At 39.0% G+C, this 26,931-nt stretch overlaps 2 protein-coding genes across 3 annotated transcripts in view; both read right to left on the reverse strand.

Annotated features, from left to right (window-relative positions):
• The window catches only part of LOC143350286 (uncharacterized), a 186,778-nt gene that overhangs the window by 49,479 nt on the left and 110,368 nt on the right, over positions 1-26,931 (reverse strand). The window lies entirely within an intron of this gene.
• LOC143349950 (uncharacterized) lies at positions 15,921-18,500 on the reverse strand. The gene is made up of 3 exons (XM_076781632.1): positions 18,129-18,500; positions 16,493-16,649; positions 15,921-16,420 (listed from the first exon to the last, which is right to left on the reverse strand). Exons 1-3 carry the CDS (start codon positions 18,316-18,318, stop codon positions 16,054-16,056), a joined length of 714 nt encoding a protein of 237 aa, XP_076637747.1. The 5' UTR covers positions 18,319-18,500; the 3' UTR covers positions 15,921-16,053.

Genomic DNA, 26,931 nt, shown 5'->3' on the forward strand with positions numbered 1-26,931 from the left:
TCTCTTCTTCGAAACGAGTTAGAAGGGAAGGATGCAAACTCTTCTCTCGGGGCACGGAGGGGTATTTACATCGAGAAGTCGGGAATTATTTTGGCAGGAACTATTTTCAAACGAGGTGAAATGCAACTCCAACGCGGAACATATGTTAATAACAGAATATAAATCGATAAAAGTCGAAGTCTCTTCTTCGAAACGAGTTGTAGGTTAGAAGGGAAGGATGTAAACTCTTCTCTCGGGGCACGGAGGGGTATTTAGATTGAGAAGTCGGGAATTATTTTGGCAGGAACTATTTTCAAACGAGGCGAAACGCAACTCCAACGCGAAACATTTCTTGATAAAAGAAACATTACGAATATTTAGAATCGATAAAATTGACTTTCGTCGAAGTCTCTTCTTCGAAACGAGTTAGAAGGGAAGGATGCAAACTCTTCTCTCGGGGCACGGAGGGGTACTTACATCGAGAAGTCGGGAATTATTTTGGCAGGAACTATTTTCAAACGAGGTGAAACGCAACTCCAACGCGGAGCATATGTTAATAACAGAATATAAATCGATAAAATGGACTCTCGTCGAAGTTTCTTCTTCGAAACGAGTTAGAATGGGAGAATGCAAACTTTTCCTCTCGGCAACGTCATTGTTTTTTTCCTCCGAGGTTGCCTTAAACTTGTTAGAAGGGGATCAGAAGTAAGTAGGAGTCTGCTTATGACGTCAAGGTTACACGCCTTCGTGGAACACTTTCTACTATAACCTATACGTGCGAAAATGTTTCGTTCTCGCCATCGGTGCCTCTTTCGTCGATCGCCCGATAGGCAAAATGGCGCTCTCTGTCGCTCGTGGCCCATGAATTAATATTCTATGTGTTGTGGGTGATATAATCGAACGTTACAAATTTTATATTCTACAACTATTTTTAACTTATAAATTAAACAGTTGTGCATCAAATTATATTCTTTTTTTTTAAATTCTTCTGCAATTGTCTTTTTTGTTTGTTCCACCGTACGTCTTGATCTATTTGATGTTTGCGGGATACGAGTGCAATAAATGTTCAACTGGTCGTTTTAGACGATGGGAAATTCTGACGCGGCTACGAGAGGAGGTTGGTGCTCGGGTGCCCGATGCTTCATTATAGCTATACCGCGTTCGAACCGGGAACTCCGGGGGCAGCAGACGCCAATTTCGAAGCGCTCGAACGCCGAACGAAGAAACGAAACATCCTCCAACAGGCTGATCCCGACGCGGCGCGGGAAAACGTGTGCAACGACGCTCGTGAACGCGTTATCGACCACGGAAACGGACCAAGACGACGATAAGAACGATTAACAGAAATTAGAATTAACGCGAAGGTGACGAATCCATCCAAAAGCGAGCTTCGTCGATGGTTTCAACACGTCTTTCGAATACACGTGCCACGCGACTCGAGTAAATAACCAATATGGCGGCTGCGACGATCGAGAGTTCGCTTTCATTAGAAAACCCTATAAAATGAAATTTTGCTTGTAGATTTTTCTAATAATTTCAATGCGTCGAGCAACTTTATATTTCTTCGTGATAGCTTGTAAAGTTATTATTGCATACACGTGTCACGCGACTCGAGTAAATAACCAATATGGCGGCTGCGACGATCGAGAGATATCGCTCTTATTAGAAAACCAAATAGAATAAAATTTTGCCTACAGTCTCATCTTCAAATGTTGAGACTTCGAAAATAGTATCGAGAGGTAAATCGGTGCGTTTTTGAACGAAACGGACCCCCGTCTGATCCCAAAGACTATTTTCAGGGCGAGACGCAGCCTGGACGGGACGAAATGAACGGTTCTTTGATTATTCATCGAGTGGTCGATTTTTTCCCCGGCGTCCATGAATATTCATCGATCTTTATCGCCACGATACCTCGATCGCGCCTTCGGGCGACGTCGTTTCGCTGATAGATGAATGGGAGTCTAGTTCCGCGTAAGGTTCTGCGAGAATGGGCTCGCGGGGGTGGTTATTTCAATATAACGGGTAGTCGAGGTGGACGTCGCGAGCGGGAATCCCCGCGTAATTCAAATTTTTCCTACGTAGCACGATTATTAGTAGACTCTGTTACTAAAAGATTTAGACTCTAGACAATCAAAAGCGACCAAAAACGGATCAAATTGTTATTCGAATGAAAACTGGTCTGTTGAAACGTGAGATTAAAGTCCCTAAAAAAAGGTACACTCGATTGTCGTGTAATCGATCTGTATGGCGATACATCGAACGCGATAAGGAAAAAGGGAAAAATCAGCTTCCAAAGGGCACCGTTTCCCGGTAAATCTGCCATCAACCTAATGGTTTAGTAAGACTATACGAAGCCATTAACAGGTAATGAAGGTGCCGGACAATTACGACTACAGTAATACTAGCCACGTATTCACTTACCACCACTCGCGCGCACGAGCAGCGCGGAATGAAAGATAGAAGCTCTTCTAAAGCTCTGTACTCTGGTGCCTCGTGCGTGTCCTGTTTCATTGACCCGACCCTTTCCGCTGCGTGTACAACATGCACCGATAACGCTATCGGATAACGACCAAGAGACGAATATCGAAACTGGATGCAGTGGAACATGTGTCCAGTGATATCCAAGATCTCCCTATCGTTCATCTAGATTTCGAACGATTCGATAGCGGTGCTCGATTACGAGCCACTCTTTGATAAGTTCGCCAAACGGTGGGTTTCCGTTTTCTTATTCGTTAACTTCAGAGCGACGCCCTCCATTTTTTAGCATCGCGTGACAAAAGACCAAACTGACGTTTTTCTAGTCGGATACTTTTACACCCAAAATAAATCTTTTTTCTATCATTGGTGTATTTATTGAAACTTGATGCTCGGAGGAATAAATGTTTATTAATTTTCTTACGAACTGCGGTAAATTTTCAAACAATCGAGTAAATTATTTAAAATTTTTATTAGAAATTACGAATCACTAGGGTCATTTTGACCACTTTGGTAGTTCTACGAATACGGTGTTCAAATTTTGTGTTAAAAAGAGAAATCGCCCCCTCTTTTCTGGATTAAATTGTTCTTATCAATTTATTTAATTTCACGAAATTCAACATGTTAAAAATAAAATGTTTCGAGCAAGGAAGACAAATTTTTGGAATACATTTTACAATATTGGTATCGTTGAACAAACCCAAAACTATCGAAAATTCGAAGACCAAAGTGAGGAGTGTACCTGTTTTTATAGATTTGGATGTATTTGCGTATAAACGGATGCAGGAACTGGCGTGAAATAGCGCCAGCAGGATGTTTGAACTGCCCACAGGAAGACACGCATCGAGTTGCCGAACAATTAAACAAATCTCTGAGAGCACGCTGCGCGCGAGATGTATCCTTACTAATTACAGGAGGCGCGGAAAGTTACGGGTTGGCAGTAGCTTCGTAATTGTCGCTAATGAACGACGCACGACTGCGACGACGTAAACGATTTTCCCTTACTAGCTAACGTTTTCCATGATCCCGTTGTTATTTCTATTCTACGAATTAAATCTGATTTTCAGTCGGTGGCCACGGTTTCTTAAAACGAAGCGCTGAGTCTCGCGTGGAAAATTATACGCGAAATGTTAAATGTACAATGCGTAAATAAAAACATAACGTGCTATCGTTTTGTAAAAGTGAGCATGGTTCATTCAACGGGAATAAATGTTTCTGAAATCGTTACTATAGATTGACTGTATAATTCTAACTTCTGACGGATCAACGAAAGTTAAAATTATTAATTCTTCTCGACAAAAGTTGATTTGCATCTTCACACGTTTTTAACGTTCTTTTATTATGCTAGCACGCCGTGGCGCTAAAATAAAGCCAATATCGCTGTAATGCGAAACGTCCAGCGTAAAGGGGTGTTTGAACGCTAGCTTCGTTACTTCGATTATCGATCATTATTCCACGTATGATGAGCACGGGGTTTCCTCAAACACGACCTAGTCACGTTCTCGGCGTGATTTTCGCCACGATAACGCAAAGGGGCTTTAACACGTAATCCAGCAAGTTCGAAATCACGAAATGTAAACGAATCGTCGGTTTCAAACCAATAAGTTACTATGGACGCGTACACGCGTTTCTTAAATCGTAACAAATCGAAATTTTCTCCTACAAAAACGCTTCGATATTTCTGTTTTAAACAATGCCAGCACCAACTTATCATCACGAACATTGTCTTCCAACTTCTTCAAACATACAACGACGAAAGCACATTTGTTTTTATTTTTAAGGACCGGTAAGTTATATTTTTATAACTTCTATAGCTTTCATTTGTTCGTAATAAAAAAATTCTTACAAAAATGTTTCGATATTTCTGTCTTAAACAATGTCAGCACCAACTTATCATCACGAACATTGTCTTCCAACTTCTTCAAACATACAACGACGAAAGCACATTTGTTTTTATTTTTAAGGACCGGTAAGTTATATTTTTATAACTTCTACAGCTTTCATTTGTTCGTAATGAAAAAATTCACGCGTAAAAATTGCAAGATAAATAAAAAAATACCAAATGCTCGTGTCGAAAAGTCCTATGGTTTTCTTGAAAAAAATTCCCAAAGGCGTCGTGTTTTTTCGATCCTCGTAAAAAGGTCTGAATCTCGTTTCTTCGTCGAACCGAGATCTTTGCTCTGGCTACTCCAGGCGGCCATTGGACCGCGAAAGGTCGAAAGAGAAGAGAAACCGGGCGGCGTAACCGAGCAAGTGTCCCGTGAACCTCGAAACCGCCGATCGGACCGCTTTATCGGCGGTGTTTGCATCGCTTAACGGAAACCGAATTCGGCGGACGGTACGTGGTCGAGATTTCGGCGACGTTAACCGGCTTTCCTACTAGCGTATGTATCAAACCACGTGCAAAATAATGCATCCGGAGCTGCTATGCTCGCAGCTGCCCTAGAAACGCGTTTTGTCTTTTCTTAAACGTCTCTTTTCCCATCAGAGACTCTGTTAGGTGTCGATGCTGCTCTTCGAACGACGGCAAACAGCAGCAAACATTCGGTGTTACAAAAGTGTAATAGGCGTTTGTTAACTGGAAACTTAGAATCACACAGCAAGAACAAACAGCTTCAAACCATTCAAAACGTTCAAAGGATACATTTCAAACGAAGGAAATATACGTAAAAGGTAGTGTTTCAGAATTTTGAATCGGTAGAAAATACAAATACATTACTGTTTACGAGTGCTCTTTCAAGACAAAGTAATGAAAATTAATTTTGGATATAGCCAAACTTCTGCAAACCATCGATGCTTGCACTAATGATTGGTCTACATTTCTTTCTACAATTTGTATATAGTATTATAGGATATTAAATACGTGAGATCCTTCTTGACTTTAGGTGTAACTAATTATGGATATACTCAAACTTCTGCAAACCATCCATGCTTGCACTAATGATTAGTCTACATTTCTTTCTACAATTTGTATATATTTTTAGATAGTATTATGAGATATTAAATACGTGAGATTCTTCTTGGCTTTAGGTCTAACTAATTATGGATATACTCAAACTTCTGCAAACCATCCATGCTTGCACTAATGATTACTGTACATTTCTTCTTTGTATATATTTTTAGATAGTATTATGAGATATTAAATATGTGAGATCCTTCTTGGTTTTGGATCTAATTAAAAAAAATTCGAATCGGAGTTTTGCTTATACCCAGTGTCCTATTCGAGCCTTCCCTTGTCAGCTACGACTAGTTGTCCCTCGATCCCGACATTCTCCTCTGGTTCTGTCCACGGTTCCCTGACACTATGGCCTTTTCGCTTCCCTCCCTCTTTCTCTGTCTCCGGCTGTCTCGCTCGGAACTCCCGATTATATTTAGGTGAACTCTGGTATTATCCGTCGAAGTGACGGACGTGCGAGCTACTGGACGTACGAACGGATGGATGTACGAACGGACCAGTCCTACCGACTGGACCCAGAGGGCTTTTACTATACTGTCCATTACGTCTGACGGGCCGCGACGCTAGCCTGCGGGCTCGATGAATCGATACGTACTTCTGGTTCGGTCGGTCGACAAATTCGCAGCCCTATTTTCGACACTTTGAATTTTTCGAACCGAACGAAAGGGGGAATTGTGGCGGCTGAAAATAAAGGCAATTTTCAACAATTTTTTGGGCGTGACTAGGAAACTTTTTCTGATAAATGTTTAGTGTTTTCGAAAATACATTCCTTGAACTACTTCTGGGAAATGTTTTGCATAAATATATTAATTATTACAGCGTAAGAGGCCCCCAAAAATTTGTTACAAACAGGTGGACGTGTGATTTTTCAGATACATTATCTAAAGAAGGGTGTTAATTTTTCGAATCTTCGTATTTTTTTCATTTATTACGATAAATAGATCTTTTCTCTGACGATGGATTTCATCGATTCGATCGGTTTCGTCGGCTAGAACGGAGGCGATAGAACAGAAACCTGGGTTAACGCAACAAAAATACTCGCCACAGGATAAATAGTTTACTCGGTAATTTTATACATTATTTCACTGGTACTCGGGACGCGAAACCAACCGGACCGTGGATTATTTTGAATGGATCGATGGAAGCGCGATTCCACGCTCGGCCTCCGATTCTCGGATTTATTTCAACGACGAATCGCGCGCTATTCAACGACCCCCTTTCCCGCCGATACCGCTAATATCGCGCAATTTTTCTCTGTTATTTATATTTATTTGGCGCGGAGTTCGAACCGGCGCTCGTCGCATTATAACAATGTTACTCCGCAATTGCGTGCACGACTATAACACTTTTATAGTTGTTTTGCATAATTTCAAACGGTCCATTAACACACCGAGGAGGGGGCAGTCCCTCAAAAACTCAAATTCATCACTTCGTAACTATAAAACACGTTGAAAACAATTATGTAATGGCATCGACAAAACGATACTTGGAAGAATTTGAACAGAAAATAAAGAAACCATCATTAAGTAACACATTAAAATGTTCCGTAGGCAAAAATTAATATCCAGAATTTTTTATCAAAAATATGTCTTTAAGTGGGGTATTTCTCTTATTGTGTTTTGCATTTTCTAAACAATTTTTTCCGAAATAAAAAATAGAAATCCTTTCGCGACAAATCGACCAACGTTTCACGAAATTGTTTTATCGATACAAGCATTGCTTTCCATCGTGTCTGATAGTTCATCTACGAAATTTGCTGGCATAATCGTTACCAAATATAATAATCGTAAACGTTACGGAGTGTTAACACTTTCGACAACATGCTTCTATTTTTGCCCCATTTGTAATCCAAATTCAACGTTATCCAAACCCTGCATCGTCCTAGTCCATGAGTCACCGAATCCTGATTCATGCTCCGAAACACTATGTTCCTTGTCCTATTAATCTCACTCCTACTGTAAACCCTTTGAACACCAACACGAGCCCTAACAAATCCGAATCGTTATTGTATAAATCACCGAAGTATCTTTAGCGATTCGTTTCTATCACAATATTTAATTATTAATTACTGTGTCGTTGCTAATTTGTTTTTACGTCGACATTCAATTACCGTGTCCTTACCAGTTCGTTTCTAAATACGTTGCAGTCCATAAGTCACCGGACACTTGCTTGTCCGGTTTGCAAAATACGAGTTAAGATACGGATTCGATTCTCTCATGCAGTTACGTGTCACCTTATTTCAATATATTTACCCGCTTTGATTTATTATGTAAAATACAGATGGTGTTTCGCAGATGGGGGCCAAGACATTTTAAACGATTATTATTTTAAGGATTGTCCTTATTTTTTAAGTAAAATACCGATGGAAAACTTCTATCTCTCTGTTTGAATATCCCCCTTCTTTCAGTATCGATACGTACGATTTAATTCCAAATAATCTTCCAAACATACATATAGTATTTAATTGTAATTAGTTTCTACTAATTTATCAATATGTAATATAAAATCTAAAGATAATATATATTCACGAGTTGAAAATGGACTTGCACCACTTTTGTAATCAGTCAAGTGTAAAAATCATTCAATTTCTGTTATGAAAAATTAAATATCGATTAAACTTGACGACGAGTAGCCTCGCGATGGTATAACTTGTCATTGAATACTTGTAACGAGTCAAAGGGTCGAACAAGGCTTCTTATCGTGGGGAAATAGTATGTATTAATTTGAGGTCGAGTTCAGTGTGACGTTGGAAAAAATATTATTGCGTTTAATCGGTGTATTATTTGTTGTCCGCCGCGTATGATGGTCGGAAGAGCCGTTGTCCGACTACGGCGGCAGGACTATCTCGATGGATCGATACGTCCATCCGGTCACCACGGAATTCCACCGAGTTGGAAATTTTCCGTCGCTCCAGCGTTATTTCGCGACTTGATTGCATTGTTATAAATGTATATGCCCCGTGTATTACTGTTTCATCTTGTTTCGCGACTCGTTATTTTGTTATTCGCCGCGGCGACTGCACCTGCACGCCCATTTTCTTCGATTCCTCGTCGTTTTTTTTGTTCTGGGGGGAGGGGGGCACCCTGGATGCTCGACGAAACCACGGACCACCGGATTCGGTCACAGACAGAATTTTATTGCAGGAATTAGACAACGCTTAAGGGGGGGCATTGTGACGAAATACAAAGGCAATTTTCAAGAATTTTTTCGGCGCAACCATGAAACTTTCTCCGATAAATTTTTAATCTTTTCGAAAGTACGTTTCTTGAGCTACTTCTGGGAAAAATTTCGTGTGAAAATATTAATTATTATAGCGATAATAGGGGCCAGCGTGAGAGGCCAAAAATTTGTCAGAAACTGCAAGTTGTGAAACGAGAAATGCAATTTTTTAAAACTATAAGTTAATTCGTTATCTGGATCGAAACACTTCTCATTCATATGAAACCTTTATCACAGCAGAAATAACAAAAGAGTTTCAAATGAATGTCCCGAAGTAAAGTTTGTTTCAAGCATATTGCATTGTTTACATCTATCAAATCTTCTGTAATTTTGTAATTGTTGCGAATTTTACTTCAATATTTTAGGGGGTCATTCTTAAACTTCTAAGCACTGAAAAGAGAAAGAAAATTTCTATTTTTTCCATTCGTAACAGTGGTGACTCTCGATGCTCCAAGAACGCACACGCGAATTGCTCGAAACGAGGTTAATTTTATTATCTTTCGTATTTTAACCTCCAGTTTTCATCAAAATACTCCTCTGCTAACTCGATATACTCCCAGAACACTTCAAATCGGATTTTACGTAAAACTTACAACGTTTCTTCGTTTTGTCGACATTTGGGGAAAATGGCGGACGCGGGGCTGCTGTTATTTTGGTCCGAGAGCCGTTAAATTTTCAGGGCCACGTTCCTATCCTTAGTTTCAACGATTTTAGAGAACTATAACGAGGTTATATCTTTGCTAGATTGCAAAATGTTTTCTGGTCTCCTCTTTTTTCGTGTAACTCGTTCGTTCCAATGAGTTTTGTTCGCAGTTTATTGAGAAAACGAACGTCTAAAACAGCTGTAAATAATAAATTACCGATCGATCGATAGAAACCGCAATCAATGCTGTTCCGCCATCGCGTTTTGTCTATCGTTGCTCCACGACGCTGCAAATTCGAGAATAATTGAAAATCCAGTTCAATAAATTATATCCCGCGTCTTCTGGAATCGATCGAGCCGACAATTTTCAAAGAAATAGCAAAAGACTCTAATTTTGATTAAATATCGTTTAGAAAGGTACTTGATCGAAAGGAGCGACAAAAAGAGTTAATTCTACGAACGATATGGTACCTTTGGGACAAAATATTACTAAATATTACTGCATGAAATCGCAGCGCGATGACTAGCGCCGGAATGTAAATTTATAAATTCTGTTTGAATAATGCATCGGTGTATTTACAGAGAACACATGTTTTATTTATTTCCGTTAGAAAGTCATCGACGACAATCTACTGGTAAAAGTGCATTACTGAAAATATTGTAACGTTCGACAACAAAGGATTAAGCTCCACCGGGGATAATTTATTTTGAACGAATCGAACAAATCATTCAAACCCGATATTGATCCATTACACGCGCGAAACTTGCGACGATGATACCGAGTTATTGGGAAATTTAATTACAAGGATTTATTCGCGATTTTAGCGGTCTCGAATTATATTTAAAAAATTCATTTTATTATACGCTTCTTGTATTTATATTACCTATATATACTTTACGGTATAATTTAATTTCCACATTAATATTTAGATTCTTGTAACATACTTCGTTGCTATATTTGATCAATGTTAAAACCGTGGTGTTTGAACTATAAACTATAACAGTGTAACGGTATAATAACTTAACAATTATTATCCCCAACTTAAGCGAGAATTTTTGATTAACGATTCTTTTCGTACAATTATTTTTTATTTCTGTTAAAAACACGCGATTGTACAGTTCTCTTAAAACAATGCGCGCGCAGGTATTATGGTTTAAACCGACGAAAGGCTTTTCGCGATCGCCCGCGGCGGACGAATCAGCTTCGAAAAAATATTCATTATTCCCGTTTTTTTTTTCCACCCCCGTGCGAACGATTATTGTTTTCAGACGAAAAACGACGCGTAATCGATCTTTGGGCGAAGATAATTGAGTTTCGAGTCGTTGATAATGGATCATGTTTGCTAACTACTCCTTGCAAACACTGGAATAGTTTCAGACTCCATAATTGGTAAAATCGTTCACAATTGAACCAGTAAAAGAGTTTCTATGGGAAAGATAATTTGTTTATACATTGATACAGGATTTAAGGAGAACGTAGTTAAAAAAAAGTGTACAAAGAACAAGCAGGAAATATTTCGACGAGATACTCCTGGGTCTTTTGCCGGGAGACCATAAACGCTGACAGAACAAAGAGAAAATTCGCACGTTCCCTTGTTACAGAAGAGGCAAAGTCAGCAACAATGGCAGTAATATTGTTGGAAGACTGTTTAGTTGCACGTTGCAGCGAATAAACAAGACGAGAAGACAAATTTCGTATTATCTAAGATGACGAGACAGATGGCGATCACTTCATGGCCGTAGAATTTGATAAAAAAATAGAAAATTTCTAAATTGAAATAGAAATAGTATTTCAATTATGTATTTACAGAAATATATTTCTATGATATCTCTTCGAGTATAACGATGTTCGATCGAGGGATCGCGAGTTCTCATCTTATTTCTCTAGCTACGTTTCGCTGCAACGTGGTCGCTTGTTTTACGATCTTTCGACAATAGCGCGATCAAAATGTTCTCACGGCTCGCCAAAACAACCGCGGTATTTTTTTTCTCTCGCCTACCCGCGCGGATTAATTAATACGCAGATTCGAAAATTTACCGCGAAAGCTGTCCCGAATCCCCGATATAATCTAGTCGAATTATTTGTTAACGAAGTATCGATTATTGGTAATTAACGCAAACGTCCTGTATCAAGAATTCTGTTCGGATATTTCCAGCGAACATATTTAGAATTTCACGGTACGACTGATAGTTTTCTAACACACCAAATTTATATTTTAGTTTGCTCGTCTCTGGAGACATTCAACAGAGTCTCTGGTCTGTAAAAATTATAATAAAAATGAATTTGCATTCTAAGTAATAAAGAAATAGTCAACTTTTGAAGTCTAAATGTGAATGGAAACGTGAAATGTTATTTTAAAATTCTAGCAGATGCTAAACTATTATACTCTAAGCTTTCGAATTAATTTAAATCCGAATGGAAACGTGAAATGTTATTTTAAAATTCTAGTAGATGCTAAATTATTATGATACTCTAGGTTTTCAAATTAATTTAAATCTGAGGAATCTATTTGGAAAGATCGACGATCATTTTTCTTTCGAGAAAATTCTACAATTTTGAAAGATCCTGTCGTTTTCTAACCCACCAAATTAATATTTTCGTTTGCTCGTCTCTGGAAACATTCAACAGAGTCTCTGTTCTGCAAAAATTATAATAAAAATGAATTTGCACTCAAATTAATAAAGAAATAGTCATCTTTTGAAGTCTAAATGTGAATAGAAACGTGAAATGTTATTTTAAAATTCTAGCAGATACTAAACTATTATACTCTAAGCTTTCGAATTAATTTAAATCCGAAGAATCTATTTTGAAAGATCCTGTCGTTTTCTAACCCACCAAATTTATATTTTCGTTTGCTCGTCTCTGGAGACATTCAACAGAGTCTCTGGTCTGTAAAAATTATAATAAAAATGAATTTGCACTCTAAGTAATAAAGAAATAGTCATCTTTTGAAGTCTAAATGTGAATGGAAACGTGAAATGTTATTTTAAAATTTTAGCAGATGCTAAACTATTACGATACTAGCTTTAAGCTTTCGAATTAATTTAAATTTGAGGAATCTATTTGGAAAGATCGACGATTATTTTTCTTTCGATAAAATTCTACAATTTTGAAATATCCTGTCGTTTTCTAACCCACCAAATTTATATTTTCGTTTGCTCGTCTCTGGAGACATTCAACAGACTCTCTATTCTGCAAAAATTATAATAAAAATGAATTTGCACTCTAATTAATAATGAAATAGTCATCTTTTGAAGTCTAAATGTCGATAGAAACGTGAAATGTTATTTTAAAATTTTAGCAGATGCTAAACTATTACGATACTAGCTTTAAGCTTTCGAATTAATTTAAATTTGAGGAATCTATTTGGAAAGATCGACGATTATTTTTCTTTCGAGAAAATTCTACAGTTTTGAAAGATCCAGACTGAGTCTGAGGTGGAGGGGGAAGTATCGATCGGACGTCGATTAGAAATTCGTCGGACTGGTCGTTACCGATGCCGCTAAAAATACGATTTGCATCGATCGTTCGCGTTTCGCCCGCGCCGGAGAAATTAAGCAGAGGGATGATTCGAGTAGCGGAAACGTTGCAGGGGATCGATAGATCCGGCCGAAACGGACGTGCTCGCTCGATGAGAATCTATTCCCCGCGCCGCCGCGCGATCTCTACGCATTTCCGGCCGCGATTGATTATTGAAATCGGCGGTCGTCACGGAGGGTCGCGTGCAACGAAAATATCGATCGCAGGTGCATCCTGTTCGATTTTAATTGGCTTCCAGCGGTCGGAGCTTCGTCTTCGGCACAGATTCGGAAAGCTTCTAATTTCGTTGCGCTTCGAGTGAATTTGCACTTCGTTCCTGCGTCGGATTTTAGCTATTTTTGTAACTGGAAAAAGGCGGCTTTCAACTCACAGCCGTGGTCGAAGCTTAATTTTTAAATTCACCGAGCACCTGGGAATCGAAAATCTTCGAGAACCGAAGTCTTGACAAATTTTATTTGGCAAAAGAAATTATTTAAAAAGGAAAGTCGTGACTTAAAACGTTGCAAGAAATGATGCGTTTCAGAGTAGAAATTAAATTTTGATGATATCACGGAATTTGGGTAACCTGTATGGTTCAATTGGAATGAAAATATTTATCTAGAAGATTTGCCAATGTAATATTCACGCTGCTAATGTTTACAAACCCGGGGTTGAGTATCATAGCTAAACACTTCATCTATTACTGAAGTGCACGCACACTCACGGTTGGACTTGTCAGTCTATTATCAAAATTAATTTTCACGAAAACCAAACCTCGACGTGTGCTAAATGTACATCGAATCGTTATTATATTCAATTATATTATTAACTTGTAATTAACGATATTTCATTCAATTACTTTACATTGTTATGTCTATTTTAATTAACTGATATTTCACTTATTTTTATCGATTTTCATTTATCATTGAAATAATATTTACTGTTCTCTATGTAGCAAATAATAAAATACTCAAAGGTCATAAACTGTAGAAAATTACTGTAGATTTTAAATAATATTTGTAAGCGATTTTCGATGATTCCTAGCATAGAAAACTATTTTCTCAAAATTTTATTATTATAATAAAACATTTCTCTATATTTCATCCCTCCCTAGGGGTTGCACCTCCTACTCTGGAAAAGACTGTTTTAGAATACGAATCAGCTTCGATTACGTAGTAGTTGTAATACAAAGTTTTTTATTAATCGACTAACCCGAAACAACGAATATTGGTAATAGATTCGTGTTTCCAAAAAGATTCTTTCCAATTACAAGATCGAAATATTGTTGCAAAAATGATTTTTTTTCCCACCCACACGGCAACGAAAACCCGTAAATCTTTCTCCGACGAACCTAAACCGTAAAATTGTTTGTTCGGTTGATTGAACGCGCGAACAGAAACCCGTTCAACCGTCGGTATTTTTTCTTCTTTTTTTCACTTTTATTCGTTGAAATTCAATTTTGCCGCGAACCGATTCCATTAATGAATACCGTGGAACGTTTATTACGACCGATACGCGCGTTTCGACTAATTTTGCGCGATATACAACGCCAACGCGAATAAAGAACAACGAGAAAAGAAAAGATTTGTCGATGTCAATGAAAAACCGTGGATTCGATGGCTTTTCGTCGATATTACGTATCGATTTTGGCAATGTAAACTCGAACGTTATAAACAAACTATACGATTAGACGATAAACGTAATCCCTGGAGAGATTTATAACAAATTGAACGACGAAAAAGTCCTAAATTTAATTCAATGGCGTACGCGAGACTCCAGTTCGACGCACGCGGTTTCCTCCAGTCGTTAAAGATGGCACAAATTCGCACAGACTTCCACAGAAAGGCACACACGATTATACGACGGCAACCATCAAAGACCGCGGGACCAGACTTTTCCACGACTAGAAAGTCGATACAAATTTCCGTATTTAATTAGAATACGTAACGAAAGTATGTGGTACCAATTAAAAAAAAAAAATACACGAACAAGTTAATATTTTCATTCTCGAATAGTTCAGTTCAATATGCATTTACTGCTGCCGCCACGGAACATTACAAATTATTGATCCGTATATTATTTATAGCGATTGATCAAACATGTTCGAGCAATAAACACGTTATAATAATTTTACGTAAATATACGTAAGTATTTACTAAATCACGGTCCCCCAACATTTTGTTTGTTCATTTCGTAATCGAAGTATTTCCCCGTAAAACTAACTCGAGTTTTAAATTCGTACCTTAAATTTTTATTCGTCGATCGAAAAGTTATTTGTTTCATGTATAAATCTCGTCACATCTGCGTTTGTTCCTTCGAAGACGCAATTCTTCCGCCAGAACGAGCGGATGGTTCGACGATCGGCAAGTGGCCGGAGCGTTTAACTTCGATTCCGTAAATTTGTTTTACGCACAGTCAATAAAACATCGTGTCATTTAGTTTATCGCGATAAACGTGTGCCCGTTGCGTACGGGAACGACGCGCGTGTATCGAAAACAAATTACCGAAATGTTTGCGTGAAAAGTGTTCACGTCAAAAATAAATTTTCGAAATATTTACCGGTCGCGGGGTTTCTGTTTGCGTTTAGCGTGCGATTTCCCTGGAATATTTTCGCTGATCGCTCCGGTCGACGGGTGTCACTCATTTTTGTCCCGGATCTCTTTCGAAATTCCATAGGTGAGTCGTGTCCCGACAGCTAACGAGTTTATTAAAGTAATAATTCCTCGAACTGTCCCTTAAAAGAATTTCTAGAAATGCTTGAGCAAATAGCAACATTTTGAAGGAGACCACAGGATTATTTGACACCTGATTAATAATTAATCGTCAGGGTGAAGATACCTAACATGGTCTAGCAAAAGTTAAATCGTTGAAATCGATCGAAATATAATTAATATTCGAGTTTTGTACAGAGCAGGTTGGAGCTGTTTAAATCTAAAAATTTCTAATCGCAATTAGGGAAATATAAGGCGCGCGAATATGACCTGGATATTTATTAATTCGTGTATGTTATTAACCTAGTTCAAACTTGAGTGCAAGAAATATTGAAATTTTTGAACCTAATAAACCTAGAATAAGGATAGCGAATTTACCAACGTTGAGAAATTATAATTTTATTTGTCTGCGATATATTACAAAGCGATAAAATGCACAATTTATTTAAATACAAATTTCTCAAATATGGAGACGATTCAAACAAAGGGGTATAACCTAACAATATAACGCCCAGTCGTGGAGAAACATTAATTTCAGAGAAACAAACGATCAGACTGGAGATTGACAGGATTTTTCCGGGGTATCTGTGCCCAAGGTGCAATATTTCGCAACGACTTGCATGATTTCCGTTCGCATCGCTAATTTCAAGCAACGAGGAACGGATTTCGTCGAGTTTAAAAGGGACAATAAAAAATGTTTATCGTCGTCGTGCTCCTCCATCTCGACAGTACGCCTTTCCGAAAGGCTTTCTATCAAAACTTGGCTAAGTTCCTCCACGTGATCGCGTTCGATAGATTTTCTTTTGACTCCTCGACGCGCGGACGATCCTGGCTGCGGCGATTCGGCCAACGATTCTTTTCCTCGTTCATTCTCAGACCTCTCTTTCCCCGTATCGTCGTGCGATTTTGAAACGATTCTGAACACGTTAAGCATATACGTTAAACGCAACAATGATCTTCGTCTCTCGTGTTAGAACGTGCGTGCTTACTTCGTTTTAGCAAATACCGGTACGAGAAACGACAACGCGTCAAAGTGCTCGTAGGTGGTCCAAGTCCGACCAGAGCCAAACTTTAATGCCCTTCTCTTGTCGATTTCACGTTTGAAACACTGTCGCATATTTTTCCATCTTCTATGTATCTCGACACCTAGAACAATCGAAATTTCTGCCAGGATCACGAGGATGGGGTTTTCCTCACTTTACGGGGTTAAGGAACAACTTTCGGAATATTCTTGGAACTTCTATATATTCTTCATCAAAATACGCGTTGTTTGCATTTTGAAACATTGAAATCCTCCAATCCGTTCAGAAGTTATGATGTTTTGAACGTACGCGTAAAATTTCAGTAGAATATGTTCTGGTCAGACATCATGTATTCGGTAATGAATTTTTTTCTCGAAACTGAGTAGGAATTCGGGGGTATGTCTATTCACCAAAAATCATTGTAATGGACCCCCACAACCGAAAATAATTTTTTTAGAATGATTTGAAAATTTTTTTTTCCGTCGCAAAAATTTCAAACATTCTCGAATTTTTTTCTAGAAAGTGGGTAGGATTTCGGGGGTATGTCTATTGACTAAAAATTATTGTAATTGATCCCACTAGCTAAAAATAATTTTTTCAGGACAAATTGAAAATTTTTTTTTCCGTCGAAAAATTTAGGCACCACCCCCTTGTCGATTTTTCTTAAAAATTCCTTTTTCAGTTTTAGTAATTTTGTTTGACACCCCAGAGAAAAGTTGTCTAATACTTTTTTGTAGGTACCCATGAGCTCTACTTCAGAAAAAAGTTTCATTGAAATATATTCACAATTGTAGGAGTTATGGCTGTTTGAAAATTGGACCCTTTTTATGGAGTTTTTCTCATTTTGCGAGGTCAAGGACCAACTTTTCGAATATTTTTGCGATTTATACGTATTCTCCACCAAAATTCGCGTAGTTTGCTTTTTTAAACATCAAAATCGTCCAATCCGTTCAGAAGTTATGACGTTTTAAAGATTCGCATGAAAATTCGGGCAGACATTTCTGGCCAGAAATTACATTTACAGTAATGAATTTTTTTCTCGAAAATGCGTAGGAATTCGGGGGTATGTCTATTCACCAAAAATCATTGTAATGGACCCCCACAACCGAAAATAATTTTTTTAGAATGATTTGAAATTTTTCTTTTCCGTCGAAAAATTTCACACCTTCTCGAATTTTTTTCTAGAAAGTGGGTAGGATTTCAAGGGTATGTTTAATGACCAAAAATGATTATAATTGACCTCCACAACCGATAATAATTTTTCCAGAACGATTTGAAATTTTTTAATTTTCCACTTACTGACGTATCGGCAGCCTTACAATTTCGTGAGTTAACGAAGCCTCGATCAACAAATTGGTATTCTTGATTTTCGTCTTATTTTTGCCTCTAGAATCGCCCATTAAAATTTTCCCCAGCAGTGGCCGAACACCCTCTATGGAACGGAGGGGTCGTTCGAGCGCTTGCGAGAGAAACAACAGTGTTGCCCTCTGGGGCGATGCCACAAAACTAGTGTCATTTCTCATATTGAAATACACTTCACCATAGGGTACCACGCTTGTTACCAAAGAAAAGTGCGTGGAAATAAAATGGAGTAAATAATTACCGACTGCAACTTGCTCTTTCGTGGGCATATCATTGTAGTCTGGATGAACTTTCAAATAGATCTCCGTCCAAGCTTCTTTCTTCTTCTTCCCGATATTGTAGTCCGGGTAAGAATAGTCCCAGATGGCGGGACGTTCCTTGATTTCCTCTACGAACGACTCCACGTCGAAAACCTTTATTTGTTTCTCCATGACGAACTCCGGCTCGCGTGTGCTTTGTGCCTGGTGAGTTCGAGGCTACTAACTACGATGTAGCCACCGTGTGCTCGGCTCGGTGGCTCTCTCGTGCCCGTGTGAACGAACATGCGACGCCATTGGTGCCTGGTGGTTGCCTTGCCTCGCGTTTCCGGATCAAGCGTGTCCATGTGAAAGAGCTCCGCAACGCGAGCCTTGCGCATGAGACTGCGCGAGCATTCTCGCGCGACACAGCGTACGATCGTCTGAGGAGCAGCAGATAACGAATAACGTTTTATCTAGATCAGTGCCTCTCAACCATTTTTGGTTATTTCTCTGGTCCAGCGAATTTTCTTAATTTTCACCACGGCGGGATGTACGCATCTTTACGGTGGTCTTGCATTTTTACTCGTAATTTTCTGGTTTCCGCACCAAATCGTCCGCCATTTTGCAGGCCATCGACGTGGACCAAGACGCTACTTCCTGTAGAGCGTCAGGAGAATCCGTTCGTTTTTGAGTAATTGTTGGGAGCAGGGTACGCCTGACCAATTTCAATGACCTTCTAATATTTTGTCAAGGTCAACGTTACGGTTTGGGTACCATTTTTACCCGAATTCATGTTGTTTATTACACAGCCTTGCTGTAAAATTATTTATAACCGAAACCTTGGAATTTTGAAGGAATTGTATATGGTTCCTTTTTCAATGATTTCCAAGTATACATTGCAAACCCCCTCTCTCGTATACTGGAATCGTTTCATGTTAAATTAGATATATACTTGTTGGAATAAAATTTGAATGTGTCGTAATTCTTTGCAATGAAGGAGTTTTCAAAATTCTGACACGAATTATATATTTTTAATATATTATTATTAAATTGTATATTCGATTTTATGATCGTTTGAAGCACGAACCTATTTAATCTTGCCCTCGAATGCTAATGAAATAATTTTGATAATCGAAAGTATGAGTAACGCAGTAGGACGTAAGTAACTGCGAAGAAGAGAAATTTTTCTAGCATACGATGACCCGATGTAGAGTCGTCGCGGCGGCCATTTTGTTAAGGAGATATGACGTCACGCGGCCTACATGATAACCCTCGCATTCGCGTTCCACGATAGCTCGTTTCTTCGTGCTTTCATGGCGAACTTTCCGTGCAAAGATCGCCTCGAAGAATTTATCTATTTTATTTTAATTACTTTTATGTTTAAATTCAAATATCGACGCGCGTATGGTCGAACGAACAAACGTAGAACGACGAGAAGAAGAAAAGAAAGGAAGAATGGCGACGAGATCGACAACGGAATTGCATTTTATTTTTTTCGATAATTACTTTATTATTCTTGAGATTTTAATTATTTTGTTATTATTGAAAAAGATTCAAGTAATATTCGTTGAAACATTCGTCGGAAAAACTCTTCGCGAGGCAAGAACGTTAGAAGAAATCGAGCAAACGCTGATACGGTAGGTGGCTACGTCAATGGTCGCGCTATTGGCGGGAAAATTTGAACTCGATTCTCTCTGTATCGTTGATTATTAGAGTTTCGACGAAATATACTTGCACGTTTCTTGATAAATGCTTCGAATACTCGAAGAAACGATTCGCGACAGTATTGGAAATTATATCGACTTGCACAAAATATATTTACGAATTATTACGGTAGAAATAATAAGAAATTTGGATTTCCAGTGTCATTAATTTTTTAGCAGACTGAAACTAGATGGCAGGAACAGGAAAATCGATCCTGCGGCGTTATGAGTGACTATACACGCGACCATTAGCATTCTGGGATAGCTGGTGAGTAGTTTCTGCGTTTCGTGGACTTACGAAACTATTCTGTTAATAGTAATTTAAAGTTTAATTGCCACTTTCGTACTTGTGATCCTTACGGTCATTATTTTGAAATTGTCAAACGTAATTTTAACGAAATACGATATTAAAAAATAGCAAGAAATTGTAAATTTCACTTTCTTGCGAAATCTTTCGACGAAAGAAACTTTTCGAATATGAATCACGAAAATTAAAAAATTTTATTTTTCATAAGGACCGTAGTTTGTTGTACTTCATCGGTGCTTGTTTCGTTTTATGTCGTCTTTCAGACTTCACAAATTTCGAGGAGGATTCAAGTCAGTGGGGACAGCGATAACCTTACAACGAACAGAATCTGGTGACCTTATAACGGAGATTTACTGTATTATGTGTCCAACTCGCGTACCTTTAAATATCATTATCGCCACTATCGTGCACTAATGACCAGTTTGAGGAACTATACCAGTGATCGCAAATTTTGATAGGCAAAATTGAGATATTGATATCACGGTCGAGGTAACTTTACTTTTGCAATCTGCAGAACGAAGTAGGAAGCGAAACAGAAAAATCGACGAGATTGTAACCGAGGCTAACTATTATTGACCCGGTCAACTCGCTCAGAACTCAACGACCCAAACTATTAGTTTTCGTTTCGCGAATTTCACTGTTTCCAGTTAAATATTAAAACACGCTAAAATCCCCGAAACTTTCGCCTCTGGTACTGTCACTCGATTCCGTGGTTGGCGAATCCTCGAGGGCAGAATAGATGAGAAGATCGATAGACTCGCGATTATAAGGTATTACCTAACGAATTTCGATTTTTTAAAATCGTCGTTTCTGCTTTCGCGTGAAAGGCGACCACGAAACACTGCTCATGAATTTTGCTTTTAGAATGGTTCCCAAACGATCGATCCAACAAAGTGGACCGAGAAATGCCAAAATATTTTTCATTATATTCCTTTTTATATGTCATTTACTAAATAGCTAACGATACTATATTTTGTTACTTGTTGAAATATTTTTTAATTATATTGATTTTATTGGTTACTTATTATTCGAGTTTTGTCCAAATTTTAGAATTTAAATATTTTAGTACCTTGTAGTCAACGTAGGAGAATTTATTTTTCCAATTGAACGTTATAAACAGCTTTCGAATGTATACTACGCTCTATTTCCTACCGTGAGTCTCCAGGATAACATCTAAAATATTCGTCCGATAGCAAAATATTTGAAACTTAATAAACCTTAGAAATTAACAACGATATATCGCAGGAGCGCTTCCACCCCCAAAATACGTGACAAACTTTTTAAAAGAAATAAATCCCACTCGCGAGACATCCCAGCCAGACGCTTTCTTTCGTTCAGGATGCGATTAATCATCTCAAAATACAGCCATAAAACGACCATTTCTCATATTTGCAATCTGATTGACTAAATTGCCGTACCTATTATAATCCTGATTTTTTATTGGACCCAGTTGATCTATTCTACCTCGCGCGTGCATTTGTCTACTGAAACCTTATTTCCATACTCGACAAAATTATTATTTGTTACATTCAAAAATTTTGCAGCCTGGTGCATCGATTCCAAACAAAATCTTTATATTCCAAAACAAAAAGAAAAAGAATAATATTTAACTCTAAACGCATGGACGCGAAACTATTAATTTGGTTATATTACTTTGCAAATCTCCTGAATTTGATTGTCGGTTGTGAAACCACGGTATCCAGGGAATATATATTCGTTCTCTGTTTGAAATTAATTCGAACCGCCAAGTACGCGAGTCTGGCGCGATTGTGCGTTCGCGATTTTTGTCGAGATCCTGCGTGCAGCGGATTATGGTGAAAAGCAACGAAAATCGATCATGGAACGTAACTACGAGCAGTAGGTGACTATTCGCGGAATCGTCGGTAGGAACGAAGGAAGACGGGCCGCAGAGAGAAGGCAGAGAGAATCGAGACCGCTGCGCAGAAACCGCGGAGGCGACGGCGGCGGCGGTATCGTCGTGGCCTCATCGACCTAACCTACTTTAGTCGAGGGACGCCTGCACGAGGACGACGGTGGCGCCGTCGCCCGAGGACGTCCGACGGCGACGCCACTAACTGTATCTACGGCCGTTCTCCAACGTCCTCGTACCAAGCTCCACCTCCGTCTCCCCTCTCCACTCTCCGCTTCGCGTCACTCCTTCTCCTTTTCCTTTTATTTTTCCCTCTCGTTCCCTCTCACGCTCCTGTGTCTCTCTCTCTCTTTCTGTCGCTCTGCTTTTCCGTGACACTCCAATCCCCCCCTCTCCCTCCGTCCCTCCCACCCCCACGCTGTCCCTTTTCGCCCTAATCGCGCCAAGCGAGCACGAGAACTTTTTTCTTCCCCCGCCCCCTCGGGGCGAGTAACGATTTTCGAAAGACTAGAAACGAAAAGTTCCCCGTTTGCGCCGTCGATCGACCGTCCCGATATATTTTATCTTGTTAGCGGCCCCGACGACGGCTAAGCGCGAGGACGAGACGCGAAAAACAGTTCGATCGGGGAAAGAAGACGATCCGTACGCGGGGATTGGGCGAACGTTCTTGGCCGGATACAAATTTCCGAACGACGAAACGATAGAGCTGCGTTTATTGGAATTCTATTTCGCCCGCCTTCGGACGTCGAAGTCGAGCTTCGAAATTTTTCTTGGCGATTCCTTTTTTATTTTACCCCATCGATAAGAGGGGTCGACGACGGTCCCAACCCTTATCAACTGCGTACTAGAGATGGAAAATGGATATTTAGCACCGAGTCGAACCTCGTCCAACCGCATAGCGCTGACCAAGATGTTTTCGCGGATTTCAACGATCACTCTAAAAAAAAACTGTAAAATTTTGATTTTTCTAGCACGATTCTTTCCATTGCAATAACCTCGGTTCAGTTAAACTCAATCTGAAACGTTTCTTAACACTAGAACTCGACTAGATTTCTGAAAATTGACCGTAGTTTTTTCTTTGAGTATCTCTCGGTTTAATTTCGTTGATACAAATAAATACACTGTAATTATCCGTAATTCTGCTGTTAAAGAATCTTTAAAGAAAGTACAAAGGTTAATAAATTCCTACGCGTTCGTTTAATAGACTCTGCGTTAAAATTTGTCAACTTCTCGCGTTCTCCAGTGTCTTCTTCGAGGAAAGCAGACCCATTGGACGGTCGGTGTACATCATCAGCATTCTCTTCGCGTGATCCTCGAATTTTCTCGACCGTGCCGCGGCGGACGCGACATATTTTATCGCGAACAAAGCTGCAAGTAGAACGGTTAGGGTCGCCGGCGTGACGCGTTACGTAATCCCCGGGTATCTTCGGGTAAATCTTCGCCAAGAAAGAGGAACGCCGCTGCTCGCGCTTCGTTCTACGCCAACAGTGTCGTTGGATGCTCCACGGTCGAGTTGGGAACGTTGGAAATATCGTTCTAACGTCGGGTCGGAACAACCTGCAGCGCGTGGCGTTCGTAACCGTGTCCCGCGTCGCGATTCCTTGCTTCCAGGACATTAAATACGACGAAACGAATCGCTGACTCAGGGTGAATCACTCGCGTGGGGACGATCATCCAAACGAATTCAACGATCGACGACTAATGCCCGGGGAAACAACGGGCAATAAATATACTGCAAGATCGAGGAATATGTGCTCCTGACGGGGGTCGGCGAAATTTTATTCGAGGACTACGGATAAGAATCGCGGGATCGTGAACTAGCCTTCGAAATCCTTGGTTTTTGCAACCAAAACTACTAATTACACTTCGAGGTAATTAAAAAAGAAAAAAGAATCGTGTATGGGGTAATTGTAAACACGTAAATAATTATGATAATAACGTAGTAAATAATAATATTAATAATGGTGCTGGTATTTCATAATGAAACGTTGCATACTGATTATCATAGTTATTATAATTTTCCTTGAAAATGTGTCCTTGTAGATATGTAACTAATAATTTTAATAAACATTTGTTTTAGAACTTGGAATGATACCTCAAAATATCTCCATTAAACTATTATATTTAACTTATAATCAAGAACTAATGAAACATTATTTACAAAAGGTTGCTCCTACCCTCACACGCGTTGCTAAAATAATATGTAATTTAATAATTTACTACACAAATTATAGCTTAAAATGCTTTTATAGTTTATTAGATCGTACCTGCATCTACCCATTTTAATAAGAAAACAGAATCGTGCAGTATTTAACCGAAAGAAATTATTGTTTCTGTGGGGGTGGATAGCAGACTATTTCGTTTGTAAATTGTAAAGTATCGTTTGGTAGGCGTTTTCTTTTAGCCTCGATGAAAGTTAACCCTCGCCTTCGATAAACAATTTCGCGATAAACTTGTAACACTAACGAGATATTAGGAATACGATAACGCGAAAATTCTATCAGAGTCCTCGTATTGGAACGCGAAATAATAGAATCCAGATTCGGGTCAAAATGGTTAACATACATATTTATGTGTAGTTATTAGCCGTTAGCGTCCAAGACAAATCGATGCTCCTCGCTAACGACTACCATAATTAATACAAGTATTCTCCAGAGTCCTTAAAAAGATAATTTCAGAATACGGTTGCAGTAGTCTGACGAAACTTTCAAACGGTATAATAATTTTTAATCGCTCGTAAACACGTTTGGAAATAATTATAGGTTCACCGGGTACCTCCAATGAGCAAAATACGACTTGTGTTAATTATTCTATAACGAAATACTATCGAGTGTCCGTGCACGTGACACAACCGAAGCAATACGATGTTAGCGATCGACCAGCGTATAGCAATATTGCTAACAAGTGCTCCTTCAGTTTACCTGAGCCAAGCAATCGAGAGTTCAACTGGCCAGTGGACCAAAATAAAAAGAAATTCTCAGTCGACCGGTGTAATCAATACTGATAACGAGTGTCCACATTGGTACTCGACTAGCCACAGTAACAAAGCCAGATGATACTCCCATCGAGCAACTAAATGTCCTAGAAACGGGGGACTAACCTTTGATAGCATATTCCGTACGAATCGTATATCAGTATGCGAATAAACTCTGTTTCCCGCAATTAAGAAAACATTTGTTTTCTTCGTGGGTCCGCATGTTTCGATCATAGAACGGATATTGCTTTTCTTCTCTATTTCGTACGACGTCAAACTGATTTATCCGATCGCAACAGGTAGTCTGCCACCATAAAAAAAATAATTACGTATTGTCAACCGTACCTTAGGGAGAAAACAATTTTAAACCCTTAAACTGTTTTTCTTAAATAAAGCATCCCTTCGATCCTTCTTCTCTTGAAAAGTACAAAGGCGTCTCGACGAATGAAAAGAATTTTCTTGTTAAAATCGAGTACGGAGGATTAAATGAACTTGTTTTCAGGAAAACCTAATTCCATTTAGGGTCATTTTCTCTGACTCTCCGGGTGTGGACGGCCGCTGGCTCTTATTGGGAAACGTGCGATCCGGACTCGTCTTCTCCTGCAGCTAGAACTTGAGTCACAGAATGAATCACATGTTCTCCACTCTGATTTATACACATCCGCGGTGCCGTAAGCTTCCAACGGTTTCTCGCCGAGTTAATTTCAGCCGTGGAAGGAACTGTTCCTTCTTTCGTCCGCGTCGCGAAAGGAGCATTCGTTAATCGACGTTCCGCGGGGCGACGAACGTCACTACGGATCCCGTTATCCTGATTTTCTTTTTACAACAAATACGAAACTTTCCAATCGGGTAACCGTAAATTAAAAAAAATCACAAAAACTGTATCGTGTATTTTCTTCGATAATTCATCGTGTACGAGCCGCGCGAATTAGACGTACGCACGTTCGCAGGGCCTCGTTTGCAAATTGCACTGTAAAATGTTGTAAACATTTTTAACGAGCACCGATCTTGTCGAGAAAACTACTTTGAGCGACTTTAAATTGCACCTGTCGTGTACTACACGAGTTATTAAGCGTTAATTGTGAATATTCGAGTGGAATCAGCTTACAGTTGCAGCCTAAAGTAGCAAGTTCATGATTTATCTTTCTACGACCTCGTCATTTTTCATAATTATAACAATAAAGAATTAAGATTGCAAAGTATCTTTGAGGTATGTTCGAATAATAAATGCTTCGTGGATTTGGAAGTTTTTAGTAAGACGTATAGAGATTACAAAAAGAAATAGGGTATTGAAGTTTACATGGTTGTTCGATATATATCAACGAATAAAAATAAAGCGCTCGGTAGACAGAATTTCGTATATCGTTACGAATAGATAGTCTGCTCGTGCAGCTATTAAACTAATCAATGGGTCTCGGGCGGGAATCAACTTTTAAATTAAATTTACTCGCTAGGAAATACTGGCAAACACCCGGTCGATATTCAAATACGTTCCTTTTTAAACGAATAAGTCATTAACGGCCATTAATCGCGCGTATAAATTGTAGTAAATTACCGTCATTGGTGGGAATTATCGTTTGCCCCGCATACTTCGACAATATTGATGAATTGTTTCGTCCGACGTCCGATTAAAGTTACGCAAACCGGTGCAAACGAAGGAAAATAATAGTACCGTATTTCGAGATGTTACGTGGACGTTATTTCGTCCAGAAATTCGATGCGTGAAAGCAAGGCGGCCTAAATTTAGAAAGTAGCCAGACCAGACTCTAGCCAGCTAGAGTAACTTTCATCCGAGTCGTCGTCGACACCGATGGTCTTCAGGATCTGGCTTACGAACGGACCATCGTTAATTTTGAATTTAAAATCTCGTTTTAAAAAAGAATATTCAACTCTGCTTTGCTCCGTCACGAACACGTAAATGTTTTTTTTTTAAACACAGATTATGTTTTAT

Source organism: Colletes latitarsis, chromosome 14 (assembly GCF_051014445.1).
Source record: "Colletes latitarsis isolate SP2378_abdomen chromosome 14, iyColLati1, whole genome shotgun sequence".
Lineage (NCBI taxonomy): Eukaryota > Metazoa > Arthropoda > Insecta > Hymenoptera > Colletidae > Colletes > Colletes latitarsis.